General features: G+C 47.8%; 1 protein-coding gene across 2 annotated transcripts in view; it reads left to right on the top strand.

Annotated features, from left to right (window-relative positions):
- UBE4B (ubiquitination factor E4B) overlaps positions 1 to 12365 on the top strand; it is a 123535-nt gene that overhangs the window by 33194 nt on the left and 77976 nt on the right. For both annotated transcript variants that reach the window (XM_046002477.1, XM_046002488.1), the window contains exon 2: positions 5756 to 5942. In XM_046002477.1, coding sequence (XP_045858433.1) covers positions 5756 to 5942 — 187 coding nt within the window. The remainder of the gene's footprint in view (positions 1 to 5755; positions 5943 to 12365) is intronic.

The following is a 12365-nucleotide window of genomic DNA, read 5'->3' as shown; positions in this document are numbered from 1 at the left end:
GTGCTCTGCCTTCAAAGCGTATGGCAGCTGATCACCCCCCATGGTCTTCACGGCCACCCACCCCAGTTCAGGGTGTCGGCATCCTCCCAAGTGCCCTCACTGCCTATTCCCTTTCTCCCCTAGCAGCCACAATAGTACTTTAAAATGTAAGTTGAATTATGTCGCTCTTTATTCTCCGTAGCAGCCAAAATAATAATTGAGAAATGTAAGTTGAATTATGTCACTTTTCTGGTCAGAACCCCCTGGCGGCTTCCCAGTGTTTTCGCCACGGCCTACCAGGCCCCTTCATGCCTCTGATCTCATCATCTGCTCTTTCTCTCTTACGCATTTTGCTCCAGCCACACGAGCCTTGCTGACCTTGAACATGAGCCACCCACACCCCCGCCGTACTTCCCAGGTACCCACCTGGTTGCCTTCCTCTCTTCCTTCATGTTTGCTGACGCCCCCGTTAGCAGAGACGCTCTTCTGTCCACCTTAGTAAAAATCGCACACCCTCTCCCCACATGCCCTGCTGTCCCTCCCTCCCTGCTTTATTTCTCTCTGGTGGTGCTCATAACCTGCTGGCATACTTTTTGTCCGTTTGGCTCTTGTCCTTTTGACCTCTGCTAAAATCTGAGCGCCACGAGAGTAGAAACTCTTTAGTTTACTCTCCTGTACTTGATGAGTATTTTATTTGTTGAACGAGTGGCTGTCTGAAGAGGAGTGAATGTCAGACGTCGGAAACTCTGAGCTTTGACTGTTCTGTTAAACATTCTTCTGTGTGGCTTGAATACTTCGCCTTTCCTGATTCGACGTATTCCATTTCCCCATTGTTCATTACGTCCAGACCTGTTACGTGCCTGGCACTACGCTCAGTGCTGGAGATATACCCGTGAAAACAACGCAGACTGCTTTTCTCATGGAGCTTCCATTCTAACAGGGAAACAGTAAGCAAGACAGTAAGAAATAGATAATGTAATGACAGGGGCCCCTCGGTGGCTCGGTTGGTAAGCATCCGGGTTGGTTTCAGTTCAGGTCATGATCTCGGGGTTGTGGGGTCAAGCCCCACATGGGGCTCCACGCTCAGCATGGAGTCTGCTTGTCCCTCTCCCTCTGCCTCCCTGCCCACAGGTGCATAGGCATGCATGCCCTCTCTCTCAAATAAATCTTAGAAAAACCAAAAGGAATAGAGAATGTAATTACAGACCTTGCAGAGTGCTGGAGCATGTGATCAGAAGGCTACAGCATCAGTGTTTGTGGCGGGAAGAATAGTGCTAGGTAAGTGATCAGGGAAGTCCTCCGGGAGGCGGTGATACTTAAGCTGAGAATGGAGGGAAGAGGAAGAACCAGCCATGCCAAGAATTAGAAAATTGTGTCTAGGCTTAAGGAATTGCAAGTGGCTGAAGGTAAACAAGGGCTAACGACGGGGCCAGTGTGGCTGGCGCCTCGTGTGGTTTACCGTGAGCCTGGAGAGACAGCCACGGGCTCCGCAGGACACGGTGACGGCTTGGTTTCTCTTCCAAGTGCAGTGGGAAGCCGTTGAATGGTTTGAGCAGGGGAGGGTGGTGTGTGTTTTTAAAGAATTACTGTGATGGCTGCGTGGAGAGGAGATTGTAGGGGAAAGTTGGATAACATGCTTTCTTATCACTTAGGATTTTATTCTATACTTAGATTTTGAAAATCGCCCCAGCCCTTGGCAACCGCTATTTTACTTTCTGTCTCTGTGAATTTGGCTACTCTGGATACCTTATAAGTGGAATCATACAGTGTTTGCCTTTTCGTCACTAGCCGATCCCACTTAGCCTCAGGTCCTCAAGGTGCATCCGTGTTGCCGCACGTGTCAGGACGTCCGTTTTAAGGCTGAGTACTGTTCCGTTGTGTCTGTGTGCCACATTTTGTCGACCCACGGGTGGACACTGGGTTGCTCTTACGGACAGCGCTGCCGTGAACGTGGGGGAATAGCTCCCTGTTTGAGTCCCTGCTTTCACTTTTCTTGGGTATTTCCTAGGAGTGGAATTACCGGCTCCTATGGTAATTCTGGTTTTAATTTTTTGAAGACCCACCCAACTGTTGATAAAAAGTGGCTGCACCACGTGACGTTCCCACCACCGGTGCTCGAGGGCTCCAGTTTCTTCACGTCCTCACGAACACTTGTTATTTTCTGGTTTTTTTCCATGGCAGCTGTCTTCACAGGGATGAGGTGTTATCTTCATCGTGGTTTGATACGCAGTCATTTCCGAAATCTGAAACTTTGAAAGTCTTTAAAGAAAGGAATGTAGAGCCTTTGCTTTGACCAGGCCAGAGCGGACACAGATTCCTGGGGCCGTTTGGCAGAGGGCCTGGTGAGAAAGGATGGTGGTCTAGGTAGGGTGGGGGCCGAGGAGCTGAGGGGAGAGGGTGGACCCAGGTTGAAGGAGCAGAGCTTGGTGACAGACTGGGTGTTTGAGGAGACGGAGGGAAGCGAGGAAGCAGTGAACACAAATCCTGGGTCTGTGGCTTGAGTAATGGGATCGGAAATTTCTGGTCCATGTTCCCACCCTCTACCCCAGGTAAGTGTTCATGAGAGAAACACTTCAGGAATTTCTTTCAGTGAGGTTTTTCATCTGTTAACAGAGCAGGTGTGGGGCTTGACAGTAGGGAGATAAGGATGAAGACGAGAGGGCCTCCTGGTTCTCAGAGATTTGGTCTCAGGACTCCTTTACACTCTTAGGAAACGGTGAAGATCTCAAAGAGCTTTTGTTCAGGTGGGTTCTATCCATTGAATTTGCCATAATAGAAATAAAAAGTGAGAAACCTGAAAAATAATAATAAAAACATTGTATATTAATGTAAATAATGTATCTCTAATGAAAAGACCACATTTTCCAAAACAAGCGTTTAAAAAAAATGGTTTATTTATTTGAGAGAGAGAGCATGAGAGGGGAGAAGGTCAGAGGGAGAAGCAGACTCCCCATGGAGCTGGGAGCCCAATGTGGGACTCGGTCTGGGGACTCCAGGATCATGACCTGAGCTGAAGCCAGTCACTTAGCCAACTGAGCCTCCCAGGCACCCCCAAACGAACATATTTAGTGAGAAAAGTTGATATTATCCTCACTTTTGCAAGTCTTTTAAATGTCCGATTTACTAGAATACAGCTGAATTCTCATTAAATTCCATATTAAAGTTGTTGCAACATGACATGTCACATGGTCTCTGGAAACCTCCACTGGACCATTGAGAATGAGAGCAAAAGAGGCAGATGTCTTAGTGATATTGTAAAAATAGCTTTGGCTTCAGCATGCCCTCTTCTAAGGGTCTCGGAGATCCTCAGAGATCCCCAGACTATTGGAATAGTGGTGAGGGCATTGGCTGTGCAGCTAGATTGCATGGGCTCACATTCCAGCTCTGCCGCTTACTAATTAAGCAAGGATGTAACCTCTGTACCTCAGTTTGCCCATATGTAAAATGGGCATAAATGCACACAGAAGCTCATGATAAGGATTAAATGAGTTTGGCTTTATAAAGTGTTGAGAATATTGCCAGAAGACAAAGTGCTATGTCAGTGTTTGTTTTAATTTTATTTTTTCAGTTTATTTTTATTTTTTATTAATTTTTCTTAAAGATTTTATTGATTTATTTGACAGAAAGAGAGGTCACAAGTAGGCAGAGAGGCAGGCAGAGAAAGAGGGGGAAGCAGGCTCCCTGTCAAGCAGAGAGCCCGATGCGGGGCTCGATCCCAGGACTCTGAGATCATGACCTGAGCCGAAGGCAGAGGCTTAACCCACTGAGCCACCCAGGAGCCCCGATTTTTTATTTACTTTTTTGATTTGTAATCTCTGCCCCCCGCATGGGGCTTGAACTCCCAACTCTGAGATCGAGTCGCATGTCTAACCAATGGAGCCATCTGGGCGCCTCTCAGTGTTTATTTTTAATCAGTAAGACCCCATCTTTCCTTCAAGGGATTTAATTTAATGAAGTAGATAGATGAACAACCAGACAGCTTCAGGATTTTGTGGAAGTTCGTTGATAGGTATATTTGCAGCTGGGGCATAGGAATGGGCTCCTCAACTTTGGGGTTAAGAATCAGAATGTCTGGGGCGTCTGGGTGGCTCAGTGGGTTAAAGCCTCTGCCTTCGGCTCGGGTCATGATCCCACGGTCCTGGGATCGAGCCCCGCATCAGGCTGTCTGCTCAGCAGGGAGCCTGCTTCTCCCTCTCTCTCTGCCTGCTTCTCTGCCTACTTGTGATCTCTGTCTGTCAATAAATAAATAAAATCTTTAAAAAAAAAAAGCATCAGAATGTCTGGGGCACTTGAGAGGCTCAGCGGGTTAAGCCTCTGCCTTCGGCTCAGGTCATGATCCCAGGGTCCTGGGATCGAGCCCTGCATTGGGCTGTCTGCTCAGCAGAGAGCCTGTTTCCCCCTCTCTCTCTGCCTGCCTCTCTGCCTACTTGTGATCTCTGTCAAATAAATAAATAAAATCTTAAAAAAAAAAAAAAAGAACGAGGATGTCCTTGCTTGTCTGAACAGCGGAAGGGACAGGTTGTCTGCAGTGTCAGGATGACACATGCTTCGTCCGGATGCGCTGCGTCCCGGTCAGCGCTGTCGTAGGCTGACTTTCTCATCTTCCTTATTAGTGATGGAATGAGTATAGCAGCCTACTTGGTTTGCTTCTTGGATGGCTGCATAGAGCCAGAAGCTTATCACAGGAGTTAGATGTCCTCACTGCATGGGACAGCAGGTGGTCAGTGAGAGTTTATTGCCTGGTTGTAAATTAATGGTTATCAAAATGTGAGGGAAGCATTTTCGGAATCCACTGGGATTTTGTGGCAGGTATTTTAATCACTGGATAACTCTGGGGTATTATTATAGGGAAGAAGTAGCGGATTATATTTTTATTGCAATTAAGTAAGAAAAATTGAATTGTTTTGCTCCGGAAAGTGAGGACAAAATTTGTGTCTTGGTGTAACGTTTGTTACTTTTGCTTGAGTAAATTAAATTGGGTATTTATGAGGCGCCCGGGTGGCTCAGTCATTAGAGCGTCTGCCTTTGGGTCAGGGCATGATTCCAGAGTCCTGGCATCGAGCCCTGCATCGGGCTACCTGCTCCACGGCAAGCCTGCTTCCTCCTCTCCCAGTTGCCCTGCTTCTCTTCCCTCTGTCACTGTGTCTCTCTCTTATAATAATAATAAATAAATTGGGTATTTATTTAAAATCTCACCTGTTTAGGGGAGCTGGGTGGCTCAGTTGGTTGAGTATCTGACTCTTGATTTCTGCTCAGGTCATGATCTCAAGGGCCATGAGATCGAGCCCTGCATTGGCCTCTACATTGGTGTGGCGCTTTTTTTGGATTCTGTCTCCTTCTCCCTTTGCCCTTTCCCCCCCCTCTTCTCTCTCTGAAAAAACAAAAAACAAAACAAAAACAAACCAAAAAAACCCTCCCCCAAAACAACTGACCTATTTTGAAATAACCAAGTTAACATAGTTTTATTAAAATAACAAGCTTCGGTGTGTTTGAAAGTGTAGCATGCTTGCGGCAGATTCACGCTGTCACTTAAAGTGTGATAAACGGGGATCGTAAGGCAGTGAGATGCAGGTTTGAAAAAGCAATGTGGCAGTCCGTGAAGGTACTGGTATGCCAAGTTATGACCTGTTTTGAATGAGCCCTTTTTTCTCCAGACCTGTGTGGCCGTGAAGCGCCTGTGTGGCTTTCGATGCTTCCTGACAGCCTTAATGTTGTTCTTGGGCAGAAGCGTGTTTCTACGCTTGAGTTACAGAATGTCTTTTCTCCCCTCTTGTAGATCCGACGGAGGCGCCTTGCACGACTTGCTGGTGGACAGACCTCCCAGCCGACCACCCCGCTCACCTCGCCCCAGAGGGAGAACCCTCTGGGGCCTCCCATAGCAGCATCAGCCCCAGGCCCCTCCCAGAGCCTCGGTCTCAGTGTCCACAACATGACCCCAGCTACCTCCCCAATAGGTGCATCAGGTAAGCCTCACTCTCACACCTGGGCCGCGTTTATAATCTGCGTCATAGCTCCCTAGGAAGCTTGCGATGGCGATATTTCCACAGTAAGGGCGAAATGAATTGAGGACAGCAACTTTTTAATATCCTACAAGCCAAAAACAAAACAAAGCAGAAATTCTGCAAGGAGTAGTTTAAAAGATTAAGATCATTATATTGTGTTTTGTTCATTTCTGTTCATTTTGATGGTCAACTGTTAAAACTGATTGTTTTCCTTTCCGTAACTTTCGTCCTTTGGTTCATACAGGCGGCTCAGGTCTTAATCTCTGATGGCAAAGCCAGTAAGGCTTCATTTGGCTCAGCTGATTTTATGAGTTTGGTTGGAGCTTTTTTTTTTTTTTAATGATAAAATCATCTGAAAATGCAAGATTTGGAATAATGGCCAAAATAACAAACCTTGAAGTATCAATTTCCTTCATATTTACTTTGTCTTCATTTTACATTTCATTACTTTGGCTCCATTTTACATTGTCTTGTAACTCTTTCTGTAAACTTTCAGGGTATAAAAATTTACATGACGGGATGTTTTAGAGCTATCTCATTGACAGTTAATTAATGTGAAAATTTCTTTCTTTATAATTAATGGGCTCACAGTTGATATCCACAACTGCCTTTGTTGGGAAACAGTGATATTGATGCATACTGTATATTTGAAAATATCTGTCTTTTATCAAGTGAACTTTTCTACTGAGCCTAAGAATTATTACCATTATAATGAGTATTATAATTGGGATTCTAATTTTGAAAAAGCAGGTGCGTTCAGATCCGCATTCATCACTGTGTCATTGAATAATTTAATATGATCGTTCATTCTTACAGTCATGTAATGCGTTCCCCTCATTGCCTTCCGCATAATCCGTCTTTCTGAACCGGGTAACTCGTCAATTAAAAGCATTTGCCGAGTGTCTGTTGCCATAGCTCTTGTTAGGTATCACTGTAGACCGTTCTGCCATGTAAATATTAATGCTTATACGTCCTTCTGTTGATGATAAAAGTGAGAGATGCTTAGGCCACGTCGTCAGTTAGTACTTCAGAAGTGCCTTTGCCTGAAGGGTCTTCCCTGTACACCTCTGAGAAGCCGTGATGGTCTTCTGGTAGGGGATGGGCTCAGGATTCCAGTTGGGTTTTTGCCTTTTCCTTAGGAACAGCGCTTCCAACAGTGTCGTTTGTCTCACCATGGCCAGGTCCCCCCTGGAAGGCTGGAGATTGTTGGGGGAGAGCTAGTGGGATGGGGAGGGGCCTGAGATCGCACTGCATCAGTGGTGGGCAGACCGGAGACCCGAGCTCGTGTGTGTCTGGCTGACTGCACCTGCTCACAGCGCCGTGCCCCTTTGGGACTGCCAGGGATCATCACGGCCTGTGCCCTGTCCTGCTTGTCAGCCACCGAGACTCCCAGGTCCTCATCCCTTACTTCTTGGTCTCTCCGCTCTGTAAGGCTTGCTATATACCCCTCTGTACCCCTACCCCAACCCCCAGCACTGAAATGCTCACGGTCAGTCCCTGGCTGGTTCCTTCTCTGTAGACAGCCCTTCCCCTTGGGGCTCTCGCTGAATTTATACTCCTCCTCTGTTGCTTTCTCATTTCTTCTTCTAGACCAGTCTTCCTCCACTCTAAGAACACATTGATTTGAACCTTGTGTCGTCAGACTGTATTCTCCGCTCCTGTCCTTGTCGCAGCTGTCCCCTGACCCCGCTCTCCCTGCCTTGTGTGGTCCACTCTCTCCTCAGCGCTGCCTGTGTCGTGATTCATGGTGACTTTAGTAGCTATGTGGATGACCTTCCAGGACTCTGCCCTCTAACTTTTTGTGCTGCTTTCCCTTAGCGACGTTGTCTTCCATCCGACACCAGCCACTTACAGCCATGGTCAGGCTCTAGACTTTTCCGTCTCAGTGACTTCCTGAGGACCACCTTCAGCTTTTTGGCTCACTCCCTCTATGCCTCTTTCTTCACTTCTTCCTCCCCTAGGGTCCCCACTTCCCTCCTTGCCCCATTTAAATTCCACGGTCACTCATTGTCACTCCTCTCTCTTGCCTCCCTCTCGTTTTGTCTTATTTCCTTGGTTAAACCATGCTCCTAGTTGGTTGGTTTGCTCTATAAAGATTTTATTCACTAATTCATCCATTTATTTATTTATAAGATTTATTTATTTATTTGAGAGAGAGACTGCAGGTGCGTACATAGGCAGAGGGAGGGGCGGAGGGAGAGAGAGAGAGAATCCCAAGTAGATTCCTTGTTAAATGTGGAGCCCAATGCAGGGCTCCACCTCAGGACCTTGAGACCATGACCTGAGCTGAAATCAAGAGTCGGATGCTTAACTGACCGAGCCACCCAAGTGCCTGTAAATATCTTATTTTTTTTTTTTTTTAAGATTTATTTATTTGACAGACAGAGATTACAAGTAGGCAGAGAGGCAGGCAGAGAGAGAGGAGGAAGCAGGCTCCCAGCTAAGCAAAGAGCCCGATGCGGGGCTCGATCCCAGCACCCCGGGACCATGACCTGAGCTGAAGGCAGAGGCTTTAACCCGCTGAGCCACCCAGGCGCCCCGTAAATATCTTATTTCTAAGCAAATTCTGCACCCAATGTGGGGCTTGAACTCACTACCCTGAGATCAAGCGTTCCATGCTCTACTGACTGAGCCAGCCGGGTGCCCCCATCTGTGCTCCTGGTTTCAGATCCCATTTCCTGGCTTCTTGCTGTCTCATGCCATGGAACAAGACCAGAGAAAAATCCAGAACCATGTGTTTGTCTCATTTCAGATTTGTGGTCATGCACTCTCACAGGGAGTTAGAGCGTATTTCCGGTTTACTCGCCCCCTCCCAGGTCTGTTTCAGACCCTCCTCCTTCGGTGGCAGCACCTCGTTCTCCATGCAGCTCTGGGCTCAGGGCCTGCCTTCCTGTTTCATGGAGAAAACAGACACAAGATCCCCATCATCGCATCCTCCTACCTGCCTGTATGCGTGGCCAGTTCTTGTTAAGCTTGAACTGTCCCCCCTTACTGAATTCTGTCCCCAGATCCCACCTCCTCTGTCTTACTCAGAGCCGTTGCCCCAGCACTTCCCATCTTTCCTGCTTCGTCAGGTTTTCTCCCTCAAGTGGAAAACTTTTATTTTTTATAATAGTCATTATACATGCTGTTCCTTCTCCCATCATGGGAATACATAAAAAGGAACTCTTCCGATCTCATTTCCCCTGCCAGCTTCCACCCCACTGGCTCTGCATCACAACAGAACTTCCGGAGCGACTTGTCTAGCCTCTGTCTCCTTGTCTGTCCTTGTCTGTCCTTGCACCCACTGCTGACTCGAATCCAGCAGAGTGAGGCCTCCTGCGGTCTGCTCTGAGTCATCGTCTCAGCCTCAATGGATGGGGCTTTGGCCCTGTTCTTGAAACACTTTCTTCTCTTGGCTTCCAGAGCTCTGCATTCTTACGTGTCTTTCTCTTTACGTGGCTTTCATCGTGTCTCCGTCTGTTTCTTCTTGCTGCTCGTTATGGTTCTGTTTCATTCCTCTAATGTGTAAGTGTCAGGGGTCTAGGGCTCAGTATTTCACACTGTTGTGCCCTCCATCTGTGTTAATTCTCTTACTGATTTTATCTGGGTTCCCGGCTTTAATTACTGTCTCTGTGCTGCTGGTTCCAAGGTTGATCTCTCCAGCCCAGAACTGCTCCCTGAGCCTCAGACTCCTACACCGTCTGAGAAGCATCTCACAGTTACCACGTCCGAAATTGAGCGCCTGGTATTTCCTCTCATCTGGTCTCCTAGAATCCCGTCTCAATAAATGGCAGCTCATTTCTTTCTAGTTGCTTAAGCCTACAACAGTACCTCTTCTTTTGATCTCATCTTCTAGAGGGGTCAGTAAATGTTCTGTAAAGGGCCGGGTAGTAAATATTTCTGGTTTTGCAGGCCATATAGTCTCTGTCAACAAACTATTTGTTTCAGCCCCCGTAGCACAAAAGCAGCCATAGACAATATATAATGAGTATGGCTGTGTTTCAATAAAACTTTATTTACAGAAACAGATAGAGGGCCAAATGCAGGGCCCAGGGCACCAATGCAGCTCACCTGGATTATTGAAGTGGCCTCCTGACTGCTGTCTCCTGTCTGCCCTCGCTTCACTTCGGTCTCTTAGGGTAGCACCAGACCGGGTCCCCCTGAAGCGCAAGTACAACTTCGTGTTCCAGCAGGGTTGTTTGTCACAGCGAGCTCATGACGTTGCCATCACAAACCGCCGGCAGACTTGGATCGCTCCGGATGGTTAGTTCTGGGCGGTGCACCTCTGTGCTGTGAAGTCCTTGTGTTTCTCACATAATCACCGTTATTCATAATCACAGTTACGGAGATATTCTTAGCCTGGCTAAGTGTGCCTGGCAGGTTGGATGAACAAATTTTCATGAATTTTTTAAAGAAACAGTTAAAATGAAACCAAAACAAGTACCTCATAAGGTAGGCCACATCTGTCTTTTGTTGGCTCCCTCGGTTGGCTGCCCACCTCATCAAGAATGAAAGTCACGGTCCTCGCCCTGACCCGGGGCTCTGTGTGACATGGCCATGTTTTAGCTCTGACCTCCTTTCCCATTGCAAGCCTCCTCCTCGTTGCTTTGGCTCCAGCCATACTGGCTTCCTGGCTCTTTCTGGAACATTCCAACCATGAGCCCTATTGGAGCCTTCGTTTTTGCTATTTCTGCCTGGAAGACCCGGACCCTAAAAATCCACATGGCTTTTCGTTCAACTCTTTAGATGTTTGTGCAAGGGGCACCTTCTTTGGCCACGGTCTGTGAAGGTGCCGCCTCTATCTGACATGGATACTACTACTTTGAGCTCTGTCCCCAGCTGATGCAGGACCTACACTACTTGTAGATCCCGTTTTCTCCACTTACCCTTCTGATGTGTGAGCCACAGGGCAGGGACTTGGATCCATTTTACCGACTGCTGTATCCCCGTGCCTTTAACAGTGCCGGGCATGTTAAATCTGTGCATCTAGTGAATTGACTCACAAGAGAAAATGCCAAAACAACATAAGCATACATAACTTAAAAGAAAATCTCAAGAAGACTTAATAGTTTTCCATTAAAAAAAAATGCAAAGTGGGGCGCCTGGATGGCTCAGTGGGTTAAGCCTCTGCTTTCGGCTCACGTCATGATCTCAGGGTCCTGGGATTGAGCCCCGCATTGGGGCTCTCTGCTCAGCGGGGAGCCTGGTCTCCCTCCCACACCTGCCTCTCTGGCTACTTGTGATCTCTCTCTCTCTCTGTCAAATAAATAAAACCTTTTAAGGGGCACCTGTGTGGCTTGGTCATTGAGCATCTGTCTTCAGCTCAGGTTATGATCCTGGGGTCCTGGGATCGAGCCCTGTATTGGGCTCCCTGCTCTGCAGGAAGCCTGCTTCTTCCTCTCCTACTCCCCCTGCCTGTGTTCCCTCTCTTGCTGTCTCTCTCTGTCAAATAAACAAATAAAATCTTAAGAAAAAAAAAAAAATGCAAGGAGTTGCCATGAAGAAGATGAAGGCTAGTGCTTGTTTTCTGGGGTCCTTGCTGGTAGACAGAGGGCCAGTGGGTAGATTTATTGTCCGCTGAATATGAAGGAGGGACTTCTGCTCCAGAATCAAGAAGTGCTTTCTGCAGATGCAAATCCTGGGTAGACTGGCACCATGGTGAGAAGTTCCTGGCCCAGGAGTGATGTGGCAGTCACTTGCCCCCTCCTTAGTTAAGCTGCTTGCCGCCTACAGGTAACTGGAGCAAGGGTTAGGGAGCAGCAGCGTGTTCTAGTTGCTGGTTCTCCCATCGGCGGTCCTAGCTTCTTGCAACAGCCCCTTTCCTAGGGCCGCCGTAGCGAAGTATCGCAGACCTGGAGCCTTGGAACAAGAATTGTATTCTCTCTCAATTCCGGAGGGTGGGAGTCCAAAGTCGAGGCGTAGGCAGGGCTGTGCTTCTTCAGAAGGCTCCAGTGGAAACTCCTTGCCTCGTTCTGTTGGTTGCTGGCTGTCCTTGGCGTTTTTTGGCTTGTGGCCACACCACTCCGGTGTCCTCTGTCTTTTTATGGCCTTCCCTCTGTGTGCGTCTGTGCTCAAGTTTCCCTCTTCTTGCGAGGACACCAGGTATTGGACTAGGCACCACTCTAAGCCAGCATGACCCCATCTTAACTTCATGACGTCTGCCAAGACCCTGCTTCCCGGTGGAAATATCATTTATGGACTCCCCCCCCCCCCCCGTCACCATCCCCCCCTCCCTTTAACACATAAGGTCAGAACAGGGACCTCATCAGTGCTACTCATTCCCGTACCCCCAGAACCATCCCTAGAAGCACGCCCCAGAACCATGCTGGTAGGTAGCAGGTACTCCGGCAATGCCTCCAGTTAAACGACCAAATGGGTGAAAAAAAATTTTGTGTTGGGAAT

The sequence above is a fragment of the Meles meles genome, chromosome 1, assembly GCF_922984935.1.
Source record: "Meles meles chromosome 1, mMelMel3.1 paternal haplotype, whole genome shotgun sequence".
In the NCBI taxonomy this organism is placed as follows: domain Eukaryota; kingdom Metazoa; phylum Chordata; class Mammalia; order Carnivora; family Mustelidae; genus Meles; species Meles meles.
The sequence above is the reverse complement of the archived record's forward strand: the minus strand, read 5'-3'. Positions and strand labels throughout refer to the sequence as shown.